Source organism: Plecotus auritus (assembly GCF_963455305.1).
Source record: "Plecotus auritus genome assembly, chromosome: 7".
NCBI lineage: Eukaryota > Metazoa > Chordata > Mammalia > Chiroptera > Vespertilionidae > Plecotus > Plecotus auritus.
The window spans coordinates 5256679-5283569 of NC_137774.1; the positions used below are offsets into that span (position 1 = coordinate 5256679).

Genomic DNA, 26891 nt, shown 5'->3' on the forward strand with positions numbered 1-26891 from the left:
ATAGCCACGTTTTTTTCCCTTGGAGAGCGCCTGCCCAGAATGTGGGAGCAGGGAGAGCATTGTCTTCAGGCCAATTCAGTGAGCACCTACTGTGTGCAAGGCATTGTGGGGGCTATGCAAAGAAGAAAGGTATAGCCCCTCCCCGCAGGGGGCCTGAGGTAGGGCATTCACCTGTAATCCTGAGACGGGTCAGCAGGCGGTTGTAAGAAGGTGATGGGCCAACGGTGATGGGGACCCAGGCCCTGGGAGGGTACTTCTAGGTGGGGAAGTGAGAGGTCTTCTTCATGGATGAAGCTCGGGTCGGAAGAACAGGAGACTCTGAGGATTCGGGAGGGAGCAGGGGAAGGAGATGAACTATAGGCGGAAAGAACCTCCAATTGGAAGCCTAAGCGTGGAGAATACAGGGCTGTTGAAGGAACGGCAATTGGTTTGGTTGGGAGGAGAGGCCACAGAAGTCGGTTGGGGGCTGGGTATGGACAGCCTGGGGTCCTATGGAAGAACATTTCTGCTTTGTTCTCTAGATTGGTGGGTGGATGCCGGAGGTTTGAGAGGGTGACACTGTCAGAGCTGTATTTCCAGGAAGCGAGTTTCGTGGGTAGCAAGTAGCACAGCCGTTGGGAATGTGCAGGGGGTGGCGGGGGTGGGGGGTGGGACTGATGGTGGAGAGGCAGGCTGGAGGCTCAGGTGTTACTTCAGGGGGTGCCTTCACTTGTTAGAGGCCTTGACCTTGGGGAGAGGCAGAGGAGTTCGGAAGGGAGAGAGCAAAGCACACTCCTGCTGGAGAACTGGGAGGAATTGGCAGCCCTTTCTTTGATGGTGATGGCAGCCAAAGAGCTTTAATCTCATCACAGGTGCCGGGTTCCTGGGGCCGCTTCCCCCGGGGATGTTGTGGAATTTGGCATCACCCTCCCGGCTTATGGACTGAGGGTGGGACTCCACCAGAAATGGGGAGGCCGCGAGTTAGGGGGGTCCGGGGGAGTCTCTTAGGTTTATATCAGGCCTTTCTCATTTAAGTACTTTGGAATCTGTGTGTTGGGGTGGTCTCCATGGCAACTAGGTACCTCCAGCTCCTTGTACTGATGGGGTTGTTTCCTGCTGCTCTGCTTAGGATTAGACTTGGCTGAGAGTAACTGAGACCAGGAAAACAGTGGCTGCAATTACAAAGCCTCTTCCTGGGTAGAAGGAATCCAGAGCCGGGGGCTGGGAACATAGGAGTCCCCGGGGATCCGGGCTCCTGGTTTGCTCACTGCTTTGCCCCAGGGGCGAGCCTTTGGTCTTCCATCGCTTTGCATCAGCCAGGTTCGTGGATGACTGAAAACGACTCAGTCTGGCCTAAGGAAGAGAGTGAACGGAGGAGCCGGTTCAGTTGAAATATCCGGACGTGGAGGGGTCCTCGGACCCCGGTACCCTCTGTGGGTCCGAGGGTGTCACCAGGGCCCGGTTTCTCCGTCTCCTGGCTCTTCTCCCTTCTGTGTGACTCCACCTTCAGAGGGTCGAACCCATCCTCCCAGGCTCACGTCTGGAGGAAGGAGGTCTTCCTGTCATAGTTCAGACCAGCGGACCTCTGGTGGTCCCCGAGGTGGGAAAGGTTGGCGACCGCTGGTTCAGATGGTCTTGGAATTGAGTGTCACGGGCAGGGAGGGAGTAACTGGCCCAACTTGGGTTAGGTGCTCATCCCTGAATGCTAATCCTTGTTGCTATGGGGATGTGATGTGTCAACTGGCCAGGTCTGGGCTACCATCTCCCTCTGCCCCACCCCCTATTAGATAACATGACTAACAGCGGAGGAAGAGATGAATAGATATTCAGTAGCCAATATACACCCAACACCCCCCACACTTGTGTGTCAGTTGGAAACCACCCCAAACTTAGGGGCTTACGTCAACCATAATGGGTCATTTCTTACGATTCTGGGTTGGCTGGGCTCAGCTGGGAGGTTCTTCTGAGGTCACTCCTGAGGCTGCAGACACCTGGCAGCTTGCCTCGGCTGAAGGCTGTTCGAGGGCCTCACGCACAGGTCTGGGCCTCTGTCCACACGGTGGCTCACGGGTCAGTAATGGAGCGCAGGCTTCCTGACATGACTGTGGAATGCAAGGTCTCAGGAGGCCTGGACCCTGGAGCTGACACAGAATCACTCCGGTCACACTTGATTGGCCAAAGCAAGTGACAAGGCCCACCTGGATTCAGTGGGTGGGGAAATGCTCTCCAGATCTGCAACATGGCCCGGCTCTGCCCTGGCGTCTGCCGCCTCCCCTGCCGAGGTGGCGCCTGCTGACATCCTTCCAGAATCCCGTTCCTTCACTGTGGCCAGTGCCAGCCGTCACAGGCCGCCTCCCGGCCTCTCCCTTCCTCTCTTCTCCTTCCTGCCTCTCGGCTTCCCACCCACTGAGAGGCCCGCTGGCTCTGTGGGCGTCCATTCCGTTTCCTGACTTAAACCCCAAGGAGGAATCCCAAGACCCAGCGAAGCTTCGTTTCTTCTCTGGAAGCAGCCCAGAAGCAAACCCATTCTGGGCCCAGGTTAGTCCGGCGTCCCGGTCTCTCCGGGCTGAACTCCGCTCTGTGCCAGGCTGTGTTCCGCTGGAAGCAAGAACGAGCTGTTGGGCGAGGTGGCATCCGGTGGCAGACAGTCACGCAACCTCCCTGGCGTCTCTCCATCACACTCTCTCCATCACACCTCCTGAGAGTGGGTACGTCCAGCTGTGGGCTCGGGTGGGGCCGGGGAAACACCCCTCTGCACTCCCTGCCTCGGCATCGTGTGGTTTCCTTCACTGCACCTCTAGGCCTGTGATTTGTTGTTTTAAGGATCACAAGTTCTCTTTCCAATTCAGGCCCCCCTCTTCTTCCCGCTTTGCGGGGCCTCTGCGTCCTTTTCTGAACGGGATGTATAGGGACGCAGAGTGTTTTGCTGAGGGCAGGGCAGGGAAGAGGCAGCCCGTCCCGGTGGTTCTCAGGTGGGGCGTGGGCAGCGCAGAGGGAAGGTGCCAACCTGTGGCTTCTGTTCATTTCATTGCCCCTGTGAGCGTGGTGCCAAACGTGGAGGCCGCGGAGCTGTAACGGGTGGAGGAGCTCGCTGGCTGCCTGTCCCTGGGCCTGGGGAGGGCTGGGTGCAGGATGGAACTAGGGGTTTCCTTGGCCTCACGGCACCGCCTCCCACCCTGAGGGAGTGCTGCCTTTTCTGCGGAGAGGAGCCCCTGAGCCTGGGACCCTCCGGCAATAACAACAGTGTTTGGGCTCAGACAGAGCCGGAGCCCTTGGGGTGTATTTCTGGCTGAGCTGCCTACAGTCCCTGTGATTAGCGGCCAGTCCTGTTCCCTCCTCCAGGCTTCCCCCACCTCCAAGGAGCCTGAAATCCCTGCCCCTCCTACCTCCTGCGAACAGTGGGAGGGAAACTCCGGCCCCCACTGTTCAATCTCCTGGGCCCTCCGGAGCAGGGGCTGCACACCGAGGCAGACGCCGTCACAGCTGCAGCGGGAGCTGGGCTGCGCTCTCGGTGCCCTGGCTGCTGCTGTGTGTTTTTTAAAGTCCTCACCGGAGGATATTTTTCCATTGATTTTTAGAGAGAGTGGAAGGGAAAGGGAAGGGAGGGAGGGAGGAAGGGAGGAACATTGATGTGAAAGAGACGCATCAATTGGTTGCCTCCTGCATGCCGGAATCAGGGCGGGGGATTGAGCCTGCAACCAAGGTACATGCCCTTGACTGGGAATTGAAACCATGATCCTTCAGCCCGAGGGCCAACACTCTAGCCCAGCCATGGGCAAACTACGGCCCGCGGGCCGGATCTGGCTGTTCTATCCGGTTCTCTTGCTCTCCGCTCCGCTCCTTTACTTTGAATTTATATTAGTTCACACAAACACTCCATCCATGCTTTTGTTCCGGCCCTCCGGTCCAGTTTAAGAACCCATTGTGGCCCTCGAGTCAAAAAGTTTGCCCACCCCTGCTCTAGCCACTGAGCCAAACCGGCCAGGGCAGGGCACCTTGACTGCTAATCCCGCATGTCTTTGGCTCGGGAGCCCTGTTTCCCCAGACTGGCCCAACAGCTGACAGAAGAGAACCCCAGGCCCACGGAGCTTCAGCTCCACATGTGCCTGGGACGGGAGAGTGAAGGGGGGCCTTCGCACTTACCTGCACACAGATTTTGTTCTTTCCCTTCCTGTAGCATCTCTTTGGAAACCTTTCTCCGTTTCTGAAGCTCTGGTCTTTGTGGGAAGAAATAAACCACGACAGCCCTGGGGCTAAGTGAGTTAGTTCTCCGGGACGGTGGAAAAAAATTTATATTTGTTAAACGCACAAACAAGGGGAAAAGAGATTAGTATCGTATTTGAGGCAAGAGGAAGGGGCGCAGAGTCATCGCCTGTGTACAGGCTGTAAATAGATTACTGGTTTGAATTTGTGGAGCCCTTTGCAATCATGCATGAAGAAATCCATGGGTGGGGGCGTCCGTAAGCTGACTGCAGGAACACTTGCATCTTATGGACTCATGAGCCCCAAATATTATTAGGTGACATTGGTTTATTGCTTTATATTTTCCAAAGCACGCTGCCACCCATTACCTCACCTGACCCTCAGGATGATCCCGTAGGTTTTTATTATTTGCATATGATAGATGAAGGCCGTGCTGTGTTCCGGGATGGACTCCTTTGTCTGACCTGGCCATGGGATGTAGGGCAGTGGGGAAAGGAAAGGGGCCCTAGGGGTCCTCTTGCACCCTGCCCCCACCCCTCGGTGGCAGGCACTGTTTTAGACACCGGGGCTAAAACGCTGTAAACAGCAAACAGAGATTCCGGTCCTCGCGGGACTGCCATTCTAGCAGAGTCACATGATAAGCAACCTGTACAATAAAAGACACAGCATGTCAGACAGAGGTAAGTGTGATGGAGAACCATAAAGGGAAGGAGGAGGAGAGAGAGTGTCCTGGCAGGGCTGGGAGTTCTGGGTATTGCAGTCTTAAGAGGAGTCAATCAGTAAAGATGCTAGGAAAGCACTCCTGACGTGTGGGAGGCTCACAATACTTTTTTTAAAATATATATATAGTGAACAAATAAACATGGATGGATGGGTTGATGGATGGGTAGATATGGATGGATGGGTGGGTGGATGGATAGATATGGATGGATGGAAGGATGGATATGGATGGATGGATATAGGTGGATGAATGGATATGGATGAATTGATATGGATGGATGGATGGATGGATATGGATGGATGAATGGAGATGGATGGATGAATGGATAGATATGGATAGATGGATGGATAGAAGTCTGGATATGGATGGATGGATGGATAGATATGGATAGATGGATGGAAGTATGGATATGGATGGATGGGTGGATGGATGGGTATAGATGGATGGATATGAATGGATGGATAGATGGTTGATATGGATGGATGGATGGATGCATGGATGATGGGTGGAAGGATATGGATGGATGGATATAAATGTATGAATAGAGATGGATGATGGATGGATATGGATGGATGAATGGAGATGGATGGATGGATAGATATGGATAGATGGATGGAAGTATGGATATGGATGGATGGGTGGATGGATGGGTATAGATGGATGGATGGATATGGATGGATGATGGGTGGAAGGATATGGATGGATGGATATAAATGTATGAATAGAGATGGGTGGATGGATATGGATGGATGAATGGAGATGGATGGATGGATAGATATGGATAGATGGATGGAAGTATAGATATGGATGGATGGGTGGATGGATGGGTATAGATGGATGGATGGATATGGATGGATGATGGGTGGAAGGATATGGATGGGTGGAAGGAAGAGGAGAATGAGTCCTATTCTCTATAAGTCTGTGCTTTCTCTGAGAGCCTTAGTATACCTAAATATTTTCACACTCCCCCACCCCTTATCATGAATCAGTGTGGAGCACCCCAAGTGGGTCCTCATTCCCTGTGGCCCCTGGAGAGGGTAGCCCCTCCCTGCTGGAGAGAGCCAGCATCCGACTGGCTTGGGGCAGGCCTGCTCCTGCTGCTGTGTAGGTTGAGTTGGGAAGTAGATTGGTGAAGGGAGAGTTTGCCTTCTTCTCATGGACCCAGTTCCCAAAGCCTCAGGGGTTTGCCTGCTCCATCTGCCTGGGAACGTGGCCGAGAGTTTTCTCCTTAAGGAAACTGAGCATCTCATTTTCCCCACCGTCGTCTACCTTGACCAGCATCTGTAGCTCTCCATGCTGATTCTATGTAGCTGTTGTCTGTGAACTTCCAATTGCTTGTTCACTTCTTCCTTCCCAAACTAGATGCATCTAGAAGGCAGGGGCTGTCTTGCTCACTGTTGAACATGGGCCCCCAGCACAGGGATTAGAACACTGGGCATTCAGAAATGTTTTTAAGAGGAGGCAATGTTTTTAAAGTTCAATGTCAAATGAGCGTGGCGTGTGCATCAGAGGTTTCCTTGGGGTTGGCTGCCTTTCCTGGTAAGCCCACCCAGTTTCTCCAGAGCTTGTGAGCGCACTGGTTTACATCCCGGGCACATCAGAACGAAATCTCAGCAGACAGGCAGCAAGAAAGCCCTCCCCCTCGAGTCCATAGGAAGTCGGTCCTTCTGGTCCTCCCAATGAAGGAAGAAACTAATTGAATGTAAGCTCGTTACATCTCTGAAGCATAATTTCCCCAATTATGATGAGCTTCTCAGGATGTGGTCATGCCAGGAAATGTCTCAATCTGTCAGTGGCTGGGGTGAGCCAAGGGCAGGGGCATTGGGCACCCAGGGCAGGGCCTTTTTCTGGTGGATCACCTGCTCTGCTGTTCTGTTGAGCCCTGGAGCACCTTGCCTGGGTTTGATCCCGGTTTCTCAGCTCATCAGTTGGGTGAGCTGGGGCTCGTTACTTAAGACTGTGTAAGCCTCAGTTTCCTCATCTGTAAAGTGGAGATAATTGTCTCCTTTTCAGAGTTGTTGTGCAGACGAATAAGTAAGTATATTTGGAGCACTTAGCATAGTGGTTGGCACTTAGTAAATGCCGATACATCTTTTTTTTTTTAAAAAAAAAAAATAAAACTATATTTTCATTGATTTCAGAGAGGAAGGGAGATGGAGAGAGAGGTAGAAACATCAGTGATGAAAGAGAATAATTGATCTGCTGCCTCCTGCACGCCCCACACTGGGAATCGAGCCCGCAACCCACGGCATGTGTCCTTGACCAGGAATTGAATCCGGGACCCTTCAGTCCACAGGCCGACGCTCTATCCACTGAGCCAAACCAGCCAGGGCCCCGATACATCTTGATTATTATCTGACATCAAGGGAAATCGGTTAGGACACATGAGGACTTTGGGGTTGGTGTAGGTCAGTGAACTTGGGTATTATGGTTTTAGATCCCTCTTCCTCCTCCCCAGTTGATTCTCTTTTCCACATGACCTCCTGTGTACTTCCTTGTTCATGTATAATTTAAACAAATGGAGTCACACCGCACATCATGTTTGCAAACGGGTCCCTTTCCTTCAGAGGTCCTGAACTCTTTCGCACAAACTGGCCACGATACTGGTTTTCACTTTATCGAGGTCACACTGGGTCACACTGAGCTGCACCAGTGACTGGGATATTTTTCACTAATGACTTCTTGGGCCCTTAAGTTGGGCTCTGTATTTGGAATCGTTGGTTATTTTTATCAGGGTAAGAGATACACCATCTAGAAAGAACAAATGTTCATAAGAGGCTTATACAGGAAGGAAAGAAAAACAGCCCCTCCACCTGTGGTCCCATCCTCTTTTCTAGAAGTACCCATTTGTCCGTCTCTTGAGAAAATTTCCCCCACGTTTCTAAATAAGTTTATTCTGCCATCCCTTGATTTGGAAACGGGTGCCCTTCGGCTCTGGCGGGTGCTGCGTTATGTCCCTTTAATAGTCTCCCCCGCGGACCCGCTGTTCTCTCTTGATTAGTCTTATTAGTTGGCTCCTGGACTTCCTGGACCGAGCCTCTCATTTTCCTCCCTTTTCGCTTGTTATTTCATAATCTCTCTGCTGTTTAGTTCTGCCTGGTGGGAAATTGCATTGCCTTTAACTCCATGAAAACAGCCAATGTTTCTTTTTTTTCTTGTTTTCACGGTTTCAGTTTTTGAAAAGTCTTGTTTTCCCTGTTTTTCCCCCTCCAGCATTCTGGCCTTTTTCATAGATTTATTCCATGCATTCCTATCCCTCTCACATTAATAACTGTTGTTTTTTCCTCTCTTTATAAGTGTTCCCTCCCTGAATTCCTGGGGTTCCTTCCGAAACCCTTCATTTTTCCTGTTTGGTTGTTTTCGCTCATAGCATTTGCTCTAATAACAGTGAGAAGCTAGAGACGTTCAGTGTCTGGCATTTATAGAGTCTTCAGGCCAGTTTTTGTGCTGAGTATTTTACACGCACTATTGCACCTCGTCCTTGTAAGGACTCGAGGTGAGCACCACCTTGGGAAGGTCAGAAGGTCAGGAGCAGGGACTCAAGAGCCACCCTGGCTGGGATTGGATCTTGGCTCTGCCGCTTAATAACTGTATGGCTTAGTGAATTACCTAACCGCTCCGTGCCTCAATTTCCCCATAAGTGAAGTAGGGGTAACATACCTGACCCTTAATGTTAGGAGGATTAAGAAAGTTCTGCCACATGGCCAGTCTTTATGTAAAGGTTATTATTGTTATTAACTTCAATTTTACGTATGAGTGCCACCGTTTCTATTATTATTGCCATTTTCCTTATGAAGCAATAGCAGCTGTGGAGAGAAGATTCTCTCACCCAGGGTCTCCCGCTGGGAGCCTGAAGTGGGGGAGCTTAGATCTGATGCCTTCTACCCCCTGTGATGTGTCACCACTGAGCCACGCTGGCCGGGCTGTAGTCCCTTGTTGAGATTCTGTCCCATCACTCTGACCTCTTGCCCTCCATCTCCCAAGGATCACTGCCACCACATTGATGGGTGTCTCCTGCGTCCCTCAGGTGAGTGGGGACAGAAAACACTTCGCCAACCCCTGTTTTCACGAGGGTGAAAATGAAACATGATTTTATCTGGAATAAGGGGTGACGTTTTCCTTCTCCTTGACCACGGAGCTCCTGAGCAGAAAGAGTCACAAAGCGAGTGGTTTGCTGGTTTGTCACCTCTCCGGAGGGAGATCAGCGAAGCGGGGTAAACGCTGCTCTTACGAGGTGTTTGAGTTTCTTCTCAATGGGCTCACTCTTCTCTCCTCCTCCCAATGTTAGCAGGGGCTGTTTCATTAGCAGCCAGGCCCGGGACAGATTGGATCAGCATGAGTGGGTGGTGGTGTTGGGTGGGGAGGGCTTGACCAGCTGGTGCAGTTGTCTGTCAACAGGCCGAAGTTGAGAGGGTGCTGATGGATTGGTGGCTGGGTGCCACGGAGAGGTTGCTCTGGGCAATGTCATGTTCTCACTCTCTTGGTGACCAGCTGTGAAAAGGGTGCCCCCCCCCCTTTTTTTTAAATCTACATGGAGTTAATAGTTTTGGCATCTAGCTAGTGTGAACTTACCTTGAAAGGACTGAAGTCATTGTAATTAGTAGACTGCCCCTCTCCGTCATTCAAATAGTGGGTTTTTGGAAGAGGAATGGCGAGCTCCAACGAAGAGTCTAAATGGCATTTGACTTTGGAGCGCTGTGTCCTTATCTTAGGTGTCGCTGCCGTTACTGCCAATGGGTGCTCCGGTCCAGGGGGGCGCCTCGCACACCAGAGCCGCTGAGTAGATGTTTCCTGAGTTGAGTCGCACTGCGAAAGGGAAGTCAGGGCAGGAGCTGGACTGGACTGGACGGCTGACTCGTGTTCAGCCCTTTTCCTTGGTTTTCCCAGAGGGAGTTAGAATTCGCTTGTTGGTCAGTGTATGTCTGAAGCCTGGATATGTCTTGGGTGATGGTCCCTTCTTTAGGGAACTTAGTGCAGTCGGGGGCCTCACCAGCGAAGACCTGTGGCCACTGACAGTGGCTGCTAAGGTGCTTTTGCACAGGATTTCCATGCTTGCCTAACACCGCAGACACCTAGCATTTAAGAATGGCCTGACCCTCGGCTCCTTTCCTTCCGGACCACGTGCAGCTGTCAAGAGCTCTTCCCCGTGTTTTCTCCCATGTTCTCTTTTCACAGCGTCGCCATCTCCTTACGTGGAGCGACCACGGCCCTTCTCATCTGTGGTTTCCGGTGCCTTCTCCATTGGTCATATCACACATCTCTATAGTCTCTCTTACCACAGGCCCGCAAAGGTGGGAGCCAGATCAGCTTCTGTCTCCCGTTTCCTCCCTCTCCGCCCCCTAGAATCCAGCATCATGTTGATCGTGCAGTAGTCACAAATTCGCTTCCTATTAATGGACTTTAACAAATTAATTTTATATCTGATTTGGAGGCCAAATTAGATACATTACTTGGCTTCTGTACTTGTCAGAGTAATTATTGCCTTGATTTATATGGATTGCAAGTTTGTGCCTCCTCCTTAATTGTACAGTGGCCTTGGGGGCAGAGTCCGTGTTTGTTTGCTTCAACAAACATTGACGGAGGACCCGCCCGAGCAGCCTCGAGTTGGGTGCTGTTGATATGATCTTTGTGTTCCTGTCTCTGTAGACTTGCATGCACCTTGTCCGTAGAGACAGTGTCATTGCGTCACGGATACCGATGCTCAGTGCATTGCTGGTGTTCAGAGCGCAATGCTTTTCTCTCCCCGTTTTAGTAAGAGGGAAATATTGTTTTGTGGCTTGGATTTTCTTCTACTTTTACGCTGTCATTACTATCATAAAAGAAATGCTTAACTGCCCCCATCGTGCCCGAACATTAGGATGTATTCCTTAAGGAACTCTTCACCAATTCATTTATATTTGCAGAGCTGAAATCGCCCCAGAATGAGCACTTACGCAGAAATGAGAAGGTTTGCGTGCCGTAGGCTAGGGAGTTAGCTGATCGTCTCTGATTATTCTGTGCTGGTACCTCTGACACCAGAGGGAAATTAATAGCATTTTGAAGTATGGATCCCTGTGGTATTTTGCACGGTATTTTGAGAAAAAGGAGCATATGAGTTTTGCTAGGTTTCGGGAATTACCAAAGGGAAATGGGGGATTTTCTCTCAGAGCTTTCAAATATTGGCTGATTTTAAGTGTCTCCTCTAGTCCCTTTCAGTATTCTGGTGTCACGGTTGCGATTTAGGCAGTTTTAACAAAAACACACCGTTCGGTGAGGGCTTGTGCTGGGGGGTGGGAGCGGGCTGGGAGAGGTCAATGGGGGAAAAAGGAGACATGTGTCATACTTTCAACAATAAAGAATTAAAAGAACAACTACAAACAAACAAAAAACTAAAAACACACCTTTCAGCCCTAGCCGGTTTGGCTCAGTGGATAGAGCGTCGGCCTGCGGACTGAAAGGTCCCGGGTTCGATTCCGGTCAAGGCCACATGCTGGGGTTGTGGGCTCGATCCCCGGTAGGGGGCGTGCAGGAGGCAGCCAATCAATGATTCTCTCTCATCATTGATGTTTCTATCTCTCTCTCCCTCTTCCTTCCTCTCTGAAATCAATAAAAATATATTTAAAAAAAATAAATAAAAACACACCTTTCAGGTGGGTGTCTCATTATCAGGCAGAAACCTTTCTGGAAATTGAGTTCTTGTACGTGGCAGCGTTTCCCCCTTTGAATTTTCACTGTGGAATCAGCATCTTGTAACCATTTAAAAGTTACATTACAGCCCTAGCTGGTTTGGCTCAGTGGATAGAGCGTCGGCCTGCAGACTGAAGGGTCTCAGGTTCGATTCTGGTCAAGGGCACACGCCTGGGTTGCGGGCTCGATCCCCAGTGCCTGGGCGTGCAGGAGGCAGCCAATCAATGATTCTCTCTCATCACTGATGTTTCTATCTCCCTCTCCCTCTCCCTTCTTCTCCGAAATCAATAAAAATACATATTTAAAAAAATTAAATTACAAATTTCCTGATAATACTTACTTCTCTATATTTGTATATTTTCAAATTATAGTATCCGTTTATTTAACAACCCCCCCCAACCCCCTCCCACCCAAAGATACGCTTGTGTAGTTTAAAAAGTCAGGTTGTTCTGCCGGGTTTATAACAGAAGCCAGAGTCTGCTGACCTTCCCCACCTGATTCCGGCCTCTCAGGATAAACGCGAGCAGCTGCTTTAGCTGTTTCTTCAGCGTTGGGTCTCCACTGTAGGCACAACTTTGACTTCTTCAGCTGCAGACGTCTCCAGTGGTTTTCTGACGTCCTGACACGTGTTACAGCATGGGTCAGCCGAAAGCATCGCACTCTGCGGAATGATCCAGACACAAAGGGACGGATACTGTATGATTCTACTTACATGAACTCTCGAAAGAGAGTAGCTTAGAGGTTCCCGGGAGCTGGGGGCTGGGGGAGGATGGGGAGCTCTTGCTTAACGGTTCCCGGGTTTCTGTTTAGGGTGGTGAGAAAGGTTTGGAAATAGTGATGTTTGTACAACACTCTGAATGTAATTAATGCCACTGAACTGTAGGCTTCAAAGTGGCAAATTGTATGTGATATATGTGTGTGTATATATATCCATAATAAATAATCAAAGTAATTAATAAATAAAATAGTCAGCTTACATGATTAAGACTGTAAATAGTATTCCTTTGTTTCCTTTCTTGTGCAATTGTTGTGTTTCCCAGAGTTAGTAAAGGTGTCTTTTGCTTTCCCCACTCTCACGGGACCCCTGTTACCAGTCTCCCACCCGGAAGTGCGGATTCCTGTCCCACCCTGGGACCTCTGAGGGCTCTGCCGTTCGCTCTCCCTAGGAGCCCTCCAGCCCCCTCCCGTCCCTCTGGCTCCTGCTCTCCCGGTCTGTGACCTGTTGCTCTCCACATCCTCTCTCACCACCCCTCCCCCCGACCCCAGGGATTCCTTCTCTCCTCTGTCCTCCACTTGTTTTATTCCCTTTTACCTGCGAAAACACATCCTTGAGTCTCTTTCTTTTTTTTTTTTTTAAATATATTTTATTGATTTTTTACAGAGAGGAAGGGAGAGGGATAGAGAGTTAGAAACATCGATGAGAGAGAAATATCGATCAGCTGCCTCCTGCACACCCCCTACAGGGGATCTGCCCGCAACCCAGGTACATGCCCCTGACCGGAATCGAACCTGGGACCCTTCAGTCCGCAGGCCGATGCTCTATCCACTGAGCCAAACCGGTCAGGGACCTTGAGTCTCTTTCTGAGAAAGGTACCTGAGAGGTGGTCTCCGGCCAGCTTCCCCAGAAGCAGGGCTTGATGTGGGGGCTCCTGTGTGAGGAATTTGGGGAATACAGGCTTTGGTAGAAGCAGACAGGCGGCGGGGGTGGGTGGGTGGGGGGGCGGTGGTGAGGGATGGATGGGGCTGGGGCAGAGGCTGGGCTGAGATGTGAGAGCATGGGGGGGGTCACTCCCATGCAGCACAGAGACACGCATGGTCTCCTGTTTTCGGTGCGGTACCCTTACTCCTAGCTGGGACGCGGGGGTTGTGTGGGGGACGGGGCATCCCTGAAGGTCTGGCGGGGCAGTCACATTGATAGGATGGAATGTGGGGCGGGATTGGAGGCCGAGATGAGTGCGTGTCCTTCCCTGGATCCTGGTTTTAGATTTACTGATGGTGGGGATATAGGAGAGAGGTAGCTGAGCAGGTCCTGTTGGGTGGGGAGTTTACCATGAACGGCCGCTACCGATGGGGTCCTGAAGCCAGTGAGACGACAGCCTGGGAAAGGGATGGAGCAGGCCATGGCCTGGAGAACGAGCCCGCGGCTTCCTTCCATGGTCTCGGGGAGCTGAACGGCTAAGGCATGTTCATTCCTTTTGGGAGTTCCTGACGCACTGGCAGTTTTCTGGGCGTGGCACTAAGGCTCCTGCGTGTGGATGAGGCTGGCAGGAGGGAAGTCACTTCTGTAGGGAATCTGTCCTTCATTGTCACTCTTGTGACATTTGGCTCTGTCACTCCATGTGATTTTTGGGAGGTGGATGATGCAGATGTCTCTTTTCAAGACAAGGCATAATTAAGTCACTTTTAGAAACCCATTCAACGTTTGGCACGTCGGTGATGACTATCGTGTGTTCCGAGGAGTAGTGGGAGTACTCTGGCCGAGATGTGGCTGCACCTATAGGAGTAGATGGCTGGGTGCGTGTTGAATTTGCTCAACGCCGGAGACTCCTTTATTGAGTTGCCCTCACTGAGATTTGGCTCCAGCCTCGTTTCCCTCTTCGCTCGTGTCCGTCCCCTCATTGAGGGGATCATGGTCCTTGCTTGCTGAGCTCCCTGAACCGGCCACTGACTGGCTCTGTGAGCTGGGGCAGATTATCTTATTACCTCGAGATTCAGTTTCTTTATCTACCAGTAGCTAGAGGAAACAATATCTGCCTCTCAGGGTTTTTGTGATGATAAAGGAAGATATCCAATGTGAAGCTTGCTCTCCCTGGAAATAGTAGGTGATCAATAAATATCTGTTCCTGCCTGGCCAGTGTGGCTCACGGTTTGATTCCCGGTCAGGGCTCATGTCCGGATTTCGGGCTCGATCCCCAGTAGGGGGCGTGCAGGAGGCAGCCAGTCAATGATTCTTTCGCATCATTGATGTTTCTATCTCTCTCTCCCTCTTCTTGCCTCTCTGAAGTCAGTAAAAATGTTCATTCCCTTCTTCCTTTTCAGCGATAGGGAGACTGACGGGACTACGCTGGCATCGACTCACTGGTTGTCCCTAGATATTTCAAAGGCCATTACCTCTCACAGAGGAAAGACCCATCATTCTCTGGTGCTCCAGAGAGCAGGCCTAGAGCCAGTGGGTAACTTGGAAGGGAGAGAGGTTTCCACTGAACATAAGGAAGACTTCTGTCTTACAATGCGGGGTCCTGGAGTATTCAGCTAGGACAGGACAATGTGCCATTGACAGTGGGGCCAGGGATCGCTTTGTTGTCAGGGGCTGTGCACGCAGTATGTGTACAAGCATCTGTGCCCTCTAGTCTCTAGATACCACTCGTATGACGACAAAAGATGTCTCCAGACATTGCCCAATGCCACCTGGAGGGCAAAATGGCCCTTGGTTGAGAATCATTGAAATAGAGGTTAGATGGCAGCAAACCACACTCGGTCCTTCCAAGGCCCATGCCATTTCTGCCCCAAATTGAGTTCTTCCAGCATCAGTTCCAGGAGTTCTGGAGGTGGCCTTTTGGTTTGGGATGGGGCCTGCCATGGAGGAGTAAAGGCCTAACCCAGCCGTGGGCAAACTACGGTCCGCGGGCCGGATCTGGCCCGTTCGGCTGTTCTATCCGTCCCGCGGAGCTGAAAGAGCGGAGGGTTTTCTTGCTCTCCCCTCCGCTCCTTTACTTTGAATTTATATTAGTTCACACAAACACTCCATCCATGCTTTTGTTCCGGCCCTCCGGTCCAGTTTAAGAACCCATTGTGGCCCTCGAGTCACCCCTGACCTATGGGGCATCGCAGGGTTGAGTTTGGGCCGTGGAGAGCAAGAGAAGCCGCACGCGGGAGGTGTCTGGCTGGTCTAACGGTCTGCTGCTCACTCTGGTTCTGCAGGTCATGTTGGCAGCCTCCTACTGGTCCCTCCTGGCCCCAGCGGTTGAGATGGCCACGTCCTCCGGGAACTTCGGGGCCTTTGCCTTCCTCCCTGTGGCCGTGGGCTTCACCCTCGGTGCTGCGTTCGTCTACCTGGCCGACGCCCTGATGCCTCAGCTGGTGAGTACCGCCCCGGAAACGTGATGTCCCCGTCAAGGCCTCTGCTCTGGAGCCAGTGATTCCGGAATAGATACTGCAGACCGTTTAGGGCTTTAATGTGGAGGAATTGGATCTGACGTTTCCCCTAAAAGGAAATAAGCTCTTGGTAATATGACTAATCATCCCCTTGGTTACGTTTTGCTAAGTTCGGATTTCAAATGTCAGACTTCGTTATAAATATAGAGAGCAGCTGACAATCCACCGTGCGGCGTGGTCTATAGGAGCGGACCTACAAACGGGGAGAAGTGAGTGACTAGGATCAGGGTCCCGACCCCTTTCAGGGGCTTATGATGTCACCGGGGAGATGACAACACACCCGACCACAGCGTAAGACCAGTGACAAAGCATCGTGTCCACAGGGCTTATGACTAGGAGGACGAGGTGGGGAGGCTGGGCAGCCGGGCTCTTGGGGGAGCTCACTTCTGCCAATCACTGGTGGGTGCCCCTTAGCTCCATTTCTCCTTCCTGTCACTCGAGGCTAACTCCCTGTAGCAGCTGCAAAGTCAAAATTTAAAAATCTGATAATGTACTGTAATAGGGCTGGTGGGTTGGATTTGGGGAATGCGTGTGTATAAAGAAGCACAGTAACGCCAGGCCAGGGTGGCTCAGTGGTTGAGTGTCGACCTGTGAACCAGGAGGTCACGGTTCGATTCCCGCTCAGGGCACATGCCTGGGTTGCAGGCTCGACCCCCAGTGTGGGGCGTGCAGAAGGCAGCTGATCAGTGATTCTGTGTCATCACTGGTGTTTCTGTCTCTCTCTCCCTCTCTGTTCCTCTCTCTGAAATCAACAAAAATATATTGAAATAAAGAAGAAGCACAGTTAGAACCACAGCCTGAAGTCTGGCTGGGATCCCCAAAGAGAGAGTCGAGGCCAGGCCATGAGGTTGTGACAAAGGCCATTGGCTAGAGCGGGGTTGTCATGCGCTGCCATCAGTTGACAGGAACGAGCACCCAGTGCATGGAGTCGGGTGGGTGAGAGGAAGTGAGTCGGCCTCTGTGTCGCTTCCCTTGGATAAGTGAGCATGCCGGGTCCAGCAGGGCAGAGGGGTGGCTGGAGCCCTTGCCCTTGGCCATTCCCTGGTCCCACTGCCTGTCGGGGCCGCCCACCCTGGATATCTTCGTAGATTGAGGCCCTGACAGCAGCAGGACTCTCGGGTGGGCGGGAAGGACGTGGTTAACAGGGGACTCTGTCCTCTGACTCCCCTGCCTTTCACGTTCATTTGTCCCCCTTTGGAGCCGAAGCGAAATATTGCTCATGAAAAGGGTTTTACTCATCACAGCCTGTCCGGTGGAAGGCACTGTGGCTTTGTTAACCACGGATGCATCCAACGTCTCTCTGAACTGCGTACTGGTTTTTATTTATTTATCTGGGAATAAAGCAGAGCAGCTCCCGCAGTAACAGTTAATGGGAAATGAGCTGGCAGGGATTTGCAGCGGCTTTGCCAAATGGAGTCTTTATGAAAGGGGGGATGGGGGTGGGCAGGGAGCTTGCACCCTGCTTGGCCTGGGACGCGGCTGGCAAGAGGCTGGGGGATGGGGGTGAGGCCTGGGCCAGCCCGAGCCCAGCGTCCCTCCCTAAGGACGACCCGAGGGAGAAACAGAATGGACGCCAAACAGCTATTGATGTTGACATTTTGATGAAAAATATGTCAAAGATGTTGACATTTTGATGATCTTTGCAGTTTTGCTTCTCTGTGAGGTTGAGGATGGTGGTAGGCGGGGAGCCTTCACCTTCAGTTTAAAGGAGGGACTTTCCACTGGTGGGTGGGGGGGTGGGGAAGGAGGACAGGGTATACTTCCCCAAGGCCTCTCCTCCTTCCTGATAGTCATCATATTAGTATTACATCAGTACAATGCAAACATCTCATTACCAAATAAAACATTTCTGTGAAAATGCCTTCCTGTTAGAGACTGTGTCCCTCCAAAATTCATGTTGAACCTAATCCCCAATGTGACGGTACTGGGAGGTGGGGCCCTCTCGCAGGTGGCCAGGCTATGAGGGTGGAGTCCCCATGAGTGGGATTAGTGCCCTTTACAAGAGCCCCCGAGAGCTCGCTTCCGCGCTGTGAGGACACAGCAGGAAGACACCGTCTGTGAGCCAGGAAGGAGGCCCTCATCAGGCACCGAATCTGGCAGAGTTTGACCTTGGACTTGGTCTGCAGACCCGTGAGAAACACATTTCTGTGGTTTGTACGCCACCCAGACTGGGGTCACTTGTGACAGTCCTCACGGTCTGAGACACTCTCCTGTTCCCATTCTCTCCCCAGCCAACCGTTGTCATTGGTTTAGTGGGCATTCTTCCAGATTTTTTTCTCTTTCTTTGAGAAAACGAATGACGTGCCTTTTAGATCTTGAAACATAACCCCTTCCCCCGTTTGCCTGTATTGTTCATTACGCTTCACATTGACTCGCTAGCAGTACACGCCCTGCCTCGCAGCGCTCTCTCTTCTTCCACGGATTTCTGTGTGCGCACACATGGATGCATATCAAATGGGGCTGGGCCTTCTCAGTGTGTTGTTCCCGAATTTGAAACGACCTTCATCTGCAGCTGTTTTCATACCTGTACAGCCCCGGCCGTCTCGGGTCATCTGCCAGGCTGTTCCCCATCGTCGCGCGGCTAGATGGCTACGGGCTTGTCCGTGTGTGTCTATGTGCATTTGGAAGTGTAATCCTGTTCTCTATTTTCGGAAAAACAGATGGCAGCACACGGTCTGCGCTGTTGCTCCGCGCTCTCCTCAGCATGCTCTGCGTCTTGGCCGTCTGCTCCTGGGAGACGTGTTCTCCTCAGCCCCTCCCTCTCCTGGGATCTGTCATCTCGGGGAGGCTGCCCAGGTCTGCGGGGGCCGGGGAGGGAGTGGGTGTTGGGGACTCTGTCTGAGGCTCTCCTCGGAGAGAGCCTGGCTGGTAGTCCTGTCCAGATCGGCTCCAGGGGACGTTAGCAGGTGGTAGGGATACTGCCTCCTCCTCAGCTCCCCGCCTCATGTATCTGCAGGAAAAATATCTGCGGCTGTGCAGCCAATGATACAGAGCATCTGAGAGCGCCTGCTGTTGGTGATGTGGCTTCCGGGAGCACCCTCAGTGGGTCAGGCATGGGCACATGCACATGCACATGCACACACACATGCATGCACACACACATGCACACACACACACTGCCATTTCATATAGGCTGGCTTGCTGAAGGGGGCTCTCCACGCACTGAACGGTTCTTGTTACTGTACTAAAGTGGCAGGGACTCGTAAAGGCGGATAGGCATGGTTGGCTCCAGGGCTTAGATTTCCTTCTCCACATTTGGACCATAGAGTTGTGACTGAATACTTGTCCCCTCTTGTCCTCTGCTGAGCCAGGAAATGTGTTCCTGAGAAGCGTACTGTGGCGATGCACTACACCGGTGGGTGGTTGGCGGAGATGACTGAGGAGGCTGGATGGCTAAAAGGATTGGGTGTGCGGTGGGCCTTAACTCTTTCCTCCCAAGGGCGGTGGGACGGCCGTGTCTGTCGGGCTCATAGCTGTCTCCCTAGCTGGGTGCCTGGTGCGGCGCTACCCACAGAGCAGATGCTGGCCATGCCTGTCGTCCATCTCCTCTCGGGTGGCGGTGGTGGTGGCGGTGGGGAGAGTGTTGATGGCCGGTCCCGAGGCTGGGGAACCAATGTCCCAGGGCACTTAGAGTTCTGGTATCAGAGAAGGAAAGAGAAGTGAAGTTTGGGGACAGAGATGTGGTCTGGCCAATTCTTAGAGAGGAAGGAGTTGGATTCAAGTCATTGGAAAAATGGAAACATTATTCTCTCTCACCTAGAGCCCTGGGGACAATGACAGGAGGCACAGCAATGACCGTAGTAGATGCCCCTCCCTCTGAAGATGCTCTGAGCAAGGCTATGTCTGCGGTCCTGTTCGCTGTTCTGTATCTTAGGGCTGGTGGGGGCGGCGGGGGTGGAGAGGGAGGAGGGATTCTCATCCCTGTATCTCAGAAGCACACTGTCTCCGGAATCACAGCCCATCCTCTTTGGACCCTCCATATATGTATATATATATACACTAGAGGCCTGATGCACGAAATTTGTGTAAGGGGCTCAGCTCTCACAGCCGCGGCTTCGTCCAGAAGGTCATCCGGAAGGTCGTTCGGCTGTCTGGTCTAATTAGCATATTACGCTTTTATTATTATAGATTTTATATATATACTAGTAGCCCTGCGCACGAATCTGTGCGCCCGTAACTTGCCAGTAGCTCGCTGCTGCCCTCCAGTAGCTCTGGGGCTGGGCTGAGGGACCCACCCCCCATGCACGAATTTCGTGCACTGGGCCTCTAGTATAGGATATATGTGTATGTGTGTATATATTTGAGAGGAAGGGAGAGGGAGAGAGAGGAGAGAGAAACATCAATGATGAGAGAGAATCATTGATTGGCTGCCTCCTGCATGCCCCCTACTGGGGATGGAGCCCACAACCTGGGCATGTGCCCTGACCGGGAATGGAACTGAGCCATGCCAGCTGGGCAAATGAGACCCTCTTTTTGAAAACTCCTTACAGCTTCTAAGCTGAAAGTGCTTTTCACACGTGAGTTATTATCCGGACACGGATCCATGCCTTTGCAGTCGACCACGTTTTGGGCACCGCAAACACGAGGCGCAGATAATTAAACCTGCAGGCAGAAACAGGAAAAGCTTGATCTGAAGTCTGATTGTGTTGTATGGTTTTTTATGCTTTATTTGCTTTCTTAATTATGTTTGCCTATGAAGCTAGAGATGCATACTGCCTTTGAGAAGGAGCATTTTCAGAGCAAGGTAATTGGGAAGTGTGTTAGGTAGGCACAGGGGTTGGGGGGCGGGGGGAGTGGTAGGGAGGAGCTGGGAGGTCGCCTTTGGGGCTTTAGGGAGATATTGACACTTGGACCTCCCTCTGGAGGTTCTGATTCATTGTGTACACGGTGAGGCCTGGGTTTCTAAACAAAACATCCCCACAAAGGCGCTGCTGTCAGGCTACTTATAACTCGCTTTTGTTCAGGGGGTGGTGTGTGTTTTTTGTTTGTTTGGGTGGTTGCTGTTTTTTTTTTAATGATTCACAGCAATTCAAGTGTCCTTTTCTTTCCCTTGGAAGCCAAAGCCTTATTATTGCAAAAGACTCAGAAAAGAGGGAAAGAAGGACTCCCTGCTCGTGCCAAGGGGATCGGCTAAAAGATGAGAAGGGGAAGGAACTGCTTCTGTGGGTGGCAGACTTGGGACGCACCAGCATCTCCCGGGAGACTTAAAAACGCAGGTGCCTGGGGATTCCGGTGCTCACCAAGGCGAGAGCATCGCAGGACAGTCCGAAAGGTGGCCCGGGCGCGGGAGGCTGTATCTGAAGGACCCATCCTCAGAGAGGCTCCAGGTTCTTCTTGGCACCTTTTCACTGCCTCCCTCCTCTTATTCTCCTGACAGCCTTGGAACAGCCCGTCACCCGCTCCGTCTGACACCCCAATCCTGACTCTGCTCACCCCTCCCGATTTTGCTGGGAGCTGTTTGCATCTCAGGTTTCCATATGGCAGGGCGAGGGGCTGTGGGGAGTCCCAGGAGACTGGCTCATGGATGAGGCCCAAAGTTCCTCTGAGTCAGAGGCCGAAGTGGTTCAAGGACTAGACCAGCCGTGGGCAAACTATGGCCCGCGGGCTGGATCCGGCCCGTTCGGCTGTTCTATCCGGCCCGCGGAGCCGAAAGAGCGGAGGGTTCTCTTGCTCTCCCCTCCGCTCCTTTACTTTGAATTTATATTAGTTCACACAAACACTCCATCCATGCTTTTGTTCCGGCCCTCCGGTCCAGTTTAAGGACCCATTGTGGCCCTCGAGTCAAAAAGTTTGCCCATCCGTGGGCTAGACTGTGCAGGAAGCAATTCTCCAGCACCAGCCGCATGTCTCACAATCCGAGACACTCTCTACCTGGAGTCAGCGTCACTCCCCACAGGCCGGGTGCCCTGTCCTGCCACACTGCTCCCTCCTTCAGCTCCAGTCTCAAGGCCAGGCTGGCCCTGTGCTTCTGACCTACTAGCTGTCAGTCAGAGGTTCCCACGCCATCCACCCTCCGTCCTTGGGCTTGATTAATTCGCCAGAGTGGTGCACAGAACTCCGGGAAACAGCCTGCTCACTGGCTACCCGTTTATTATAAAAGGCTACGACTGAGGAACAGCCAGATGGCAGGGACGCCTGGGGCAGACGCGGGGAAAGGGCTCAGAGCTCCCACACCCTCTCCCAGGGCCCCTCTCTCCCCAGATCGCCCTTTGCTCACCAGCCCGGAAACTGTCTGAACCCGGAAACTGTCTGAACCCCGCACTTTTGGGATTTGTGGAAGCTTCATGACCTTGGTGATTGACCCCACCGCCAAGGTGGGTGGGGCCGAACTTTCCAACCCTCTAATTGCATTGTTTGTTCCCTGGCAACCTGCCCCCCTCCTTAAGGTGTTTCCCAAAGGTCACCTCCTTAGGTAAGCTCAGGTGTGGTGACGGGGATTTGTTAGGAGTATCGTGACACCCTTATTGCTCTTGTCACGTAGGACATTTCAGGGGTTTGAAGAGCTCTGTGCCAGACGCCCGGCCTCCAGAAACAGTGAGAAACGGATTTCTGTTGTGTTAGCCCCCCCACTGTGGGGTGTTTTGTTACAGCAGCCGGAGCTAAGACTGCGGTGAAATCTAGAGCTATTGCCCCAAATCTTGGGAGACTCGATCCTTCATTGGTCCTGGCATTGCCTGTCCAGAAGTCAACCCCAGGACATCACTGGGGCGTGTCCTCACACCCCTCTTCCAATGCGGGGTCAGGTGGTGGTCCCTGCCTTCTTCTGGGTCTGCCTTCTCTAAAACAGGGGTCAGTTCCCCCCGGCCCTGGCCTGCGACCCTCTGGTTCTCTGTAAGGGGTCTGTGTTTCCGTCTGTTCCCACCCAGGACTCTGCTCCATGGGGCCAGTCAAACCTAAGTTATTGGAAAACGACCCTCCAATTGCTAGTGTCACGATTCCAAGCCCATCCAGTTGGGGTGATCTTTGTCGATATTTTGCCTCAAGGTGGCCTTCCATCCCGAGTTTGGAAAATTGGAAATTAGTAGAACATTCCAACAACGTGGACCCATCTATTAGGGATCTGGGCTCCGGAGGCCCCAGCGTGTGCTCCAGGTTTGGTGTGTGTGGTTGAGGCTCCAGTGCCTGGAACCTCTGCCTGTTACTTTGCATGGGGAAAGGGTCTTTGCAGATGTGATGCAGTTGAGGGCCGAGAGATGAGGAGATCAAGCTGTGTTGCCTGGGCGCAGCCTAAATGTGATCACCGGTGTCCTTAGGAAAAGGGGGCCCAGGAGATCTGGCACAGAAGCGAGGTGCTGTGACTATGGAGGCCAGAGGTTGGGGCCCCGAACCAGGAGCCTGCAGAAGGTGGAGGAGGCGGGGAGTGCAGCCCTGCCAGACCTTGATTTAGCCCAGTGACTACGCTGATTTTGGACTTCTGGCCTCCAGAACTGTGAGAATGGATTTCTGTTGTTCTAAGCCATTTGTTGAGCAGCCGCAGGAAACGGAGTACAATTTGCATCTTCATTCCTCCGGCCACCCAGGGGAGCCGGCGTGGCTCTGTGCCTCGGCCGGGCTTGGCCAGTGAGAGCCCCTCCTCCCACTGACCACCTCCCTGCCCGTGGTTAATGTCTGTTGCCCCTCTGGAAGCTCAGCACCGATCAGCGACGTGTGCATCCATTCCCTGTGCTGTCCTTGGAGTCGGTGAATTTAAGAATCTGCATCAAGTATGGTAAACGGCTGGCCAGGCTTCATTACATTTGAGTGCGAGGCACATGGACTTTGATCTTGTTATTCTCTGGCCTGTACTTTTCTGTATCTCTGACAGTTCTTTAAAGAAGGCGTCTTAAAAGCTACATATAGATCACGTTGTCAATAATAAAGATAAATGACATCAGAGTGAAGGGAAAAAAAATTGTATTTGACCCTGGAACAGTGGACTTCATGTTTTCACGTAACGGGAACCAAAACATCTCTTCCACATTTTGGAGTCATCGCCCCTCGCTTTGGCTAGTCATATAACTTAAGTGCTCTAAAATTTTACACACAGGCTATAAACAATGGATGAGATGGTGGTGTGTGTGTATGTGTTGGGGGTGGGGAGGATTATTACAAAATCTCCATATTAAAAGGAAGTGCCTACTTTGAATTTATTCACACCATTTACACAGGAAAGCCTCCTGTTGTTGTTTTTTTACTGGTCATTTTGTAGAAATGTTGTTACATTTCTAATTTTGATAACTTCTGATCATCACGTTGTCTAAACGTGGCAGTCTCTGGCTTAGTCACGGGTGGTAAGGGTTTTTTCGCAGTGGCCCTTGAGGGTCCTGCAGTGTGCTGAACTTCAGCATTCTAACTGTGAATCCCAACAGGAGACAAGGGCAGTGCGGGCCACCGATTCTTACTTCGTTCCGTTACATTTTCAGCCTGATGCCCGCTTCCCGTTTGCGATGTTATGCCTTTCCCGTAATGAGAGAGAGAAGCCACTTACAGCATCGTCTGCCAGCAGTCTGAGAATTCGAGCAGCATTATCCATTTTTACGCTGTGTAATTTCCATGACTTCTCATCAAAAGGGAAGATGGCTCTACTGATGAAGACAGAAGAAAATACGGGAGAGCCTCTTACAAGAACGTTCGTTTTATCCAGATGACAGTAATGTCCCCAAATAATTAAGTTTATGATATCCATATGTGAAGCCCAAACGCTGATGGGTGGACACCCTATACAGTGGCCTGTGTTTAATTTTCAAGGGGAGGACTTACTGCTTTTCTCTAAACGAATGCAAAACTCTACACCTCGAAGCAGTGGGATGAGAGGGACTGTCCTCACCGGAGCCTGGCTTGGGAACACCCCGGGAGGTGAGGATGAGTGACAGATTGTCATCGTACGATAACATGCTTGCCGAGTTCCATGGTAATGTCTCAGAACAGTAGATGCCCTTTAAAAATTCTACTCAAAGGCAAAAAACAAAGACACCAGCCAGGCTTGTTTAAAGGTAATCTGTATCCCGAAGACATATCTTGGGCTGGTGTAAACAGAATGATTTGACACAAATGGAATATTTATATCCTTTGCCATTATCGTGTTATAAGGCATGATAGCTGCTCCAAGCGATTTAAGAGAAGCCTGCACCGCAGGCTCCTCGTTATCCCGGCAAAACCATTTCATTGCAAGTAGGAGGATTAAACATTTAGACTCTAAGTGTTTAATCCAGTTCCTCATGTGGTGACCGATGGTCTTAGGCTCTGCAGCAGCAGTTCTCAACCTGCTGTGGTCTTAGGCGACCCTGCTAGCAGTTCTCAACCTGTCGCGACCCACCAGCAGGGTTGCCCAAGACCATCAGAAAACACAGATATGTACATTACGATTCATTAACAGTAGCAAAATTACAGTTATGAAGTAGCAACGAAAATAATGTTATGGTTGAGGGGCACCACACATGAGGAACTGTATTAAAGGGCCGCGGCATGAGGAAGGTTGGGAACCACTGATTTAGAGGAAAGGCGATACCGGAGGTAGGAAAACACTGTAAAATGCTGCCAACATCTGGCTGTGCCGAGCTCCATCCTCCAGATTCAGTGAGGATGGCCGGTGGTTTTCTTTTTGTTTGTTAGTTTGTTTATTGTGGTAAAAAACGCATGACATAAATATGGACTACCTTAAACAATAAACAATTTAAATAAAAAATTAACAAAAGAAGAAAAAGAAAAAAACTACCTAACATAAAATTCACCATCCTAACCCTTTTTCATTGTACAGTTCAGTAGTGTTAAGTATATTCACGCAATCTCGGGAACTTCTTCCTCTTGCAGATCTGATAGTCCACGAAGTACCCATTTTACAACTCTGCATTCCCTCCTCCCCCAGTCCCCGGTAACAACCGTTCCACTTCCTGTTGCTACGACGTGGTCTCCTTTAGATATCTCCTATGAGTGGAATCATAAAGTATTTGTCCTCTTGTGCATGGCTTATTTCACTTAGCACTGTGGTCGGCAAACTGTGGCTCGCGAGCCACATGCGGCTCTTTGGCCCTTGAGTGTGGCTCTTCCACAAAATACCACGGCCTGGGCGAGTCTGTTTTGAAGAAGTGGCGTTAGAAGAAGTTTACGTTTAAAAAATGTGGCTCTCCAAAGAAATTTCAATCGTTGTCCTGTTGATATTTGGCTCTGTGGACGAATGAGTTTGCTGACCACTGACTTAGCATAATGCCCTCCAGGTCCATCCATGCTGCGGCACGTGTCAGAATGTCCTTCCTTTTCAAGGCTGAGTAATGTTCATTCACTGTATGTTGTTCCACGTGCTCTTTATTCATCATCTGTTGATGAGTGTTTGGGTTGTTCCACCCTCTGGCTGTTGTGAGTAGTGCTTCTATGAACACAAGTGTGTAATATCTCTTTGAGACCCTGCTTTTCATTCTTCTGAAACCCAGAAGTGGGATTGCTGGAGTATGGGGTAGTTCTCTTTTTAATTTTTTGAGGAACCTCCATTCTGTTTTCTGTATCAGTTGGACCGTTTTTACCACCAGTGCACAGGGTTCCAGTTTCTCCACATCCTTGCCAACACTTGTTATTTTCTCGTGTGTGTGTGTGTGTGTGTGTGTGTGTGTGTGTTAATAGAAGCCATCCTAATTGGTGTGAGATTGTGATTTTGTATTTCTCTGATGCTTAGTGATGTTGAGCATTATTTTCATATGCTCGTTGGCCATTTGTATATCATATTTGGAGAGATGTCTGTGCAAGTTCTTCGCCTGTTTTTTTAAGAGGGTTATTTGATTTTTTAAAAATTTTTCTTTAATTTTTTTTTTATTTTTTTGGTTGACTGACTGTTTTCCTTCCCACGCTTTTCCATGTAATTTACTGGGGGAGAAATTTTTTTCCAGTATGGCACCTCTAGTTTGAAAAGTGGAAATTAGTGGCAAAATGGGATCTTCTTTTTAAAAAGATCGACTGTTTGTAGTTAACCATAAAGGCATTGATTTCATAAAATAAAAAATAGCTGTACTTGCCAAACGAACACTCGGCTGTTTAAAACAAAACCCAGGCCTGGGGTCTTCTCATTTGTTTCAGATCTGCTCAGCTAGCGAGCAACGAAGCACAGCAGAAACTCATTGCCGTCTTTGGTGTGGGTCTCTTTTTTGGTTCATGGACACTTTATATTATTTATTTATTTGTATTGATTTTGAGGGGGGGG

At 51.0% G+C, this 26891-nt stretch overlaps 1 protein-coding gene across 8 annotated transcripts in view; it reads left to right on the plus strand.

Annotated features, from left to right (window-relative positions):
• SLC39A11 (solute carrier family 39 member 11) overlaps window positions 1-26891 on the plus strand; it is a 463057-nt gene that overhangs the window by 67446 nt on the left and 368720 nt on the right. For all 8 annotated transcript variants that reach the window (XR_013961103.1, XR_013961104.1, XM_080678282.1 and 5 more), the window contains one exon: window positions 15491-15649. Coding sequence is in view for 6 of the 8 variants with exons in the window: in XM_080678280.1 (XP_080534406.1) it covers window positions 15491-15649 (159 nt within the window). In the remaining 2 variants the exon portion in view is untranslated. The remainder of the gene's footprint in view (window positions 1-15490; window positions 15650-26891) is intronic.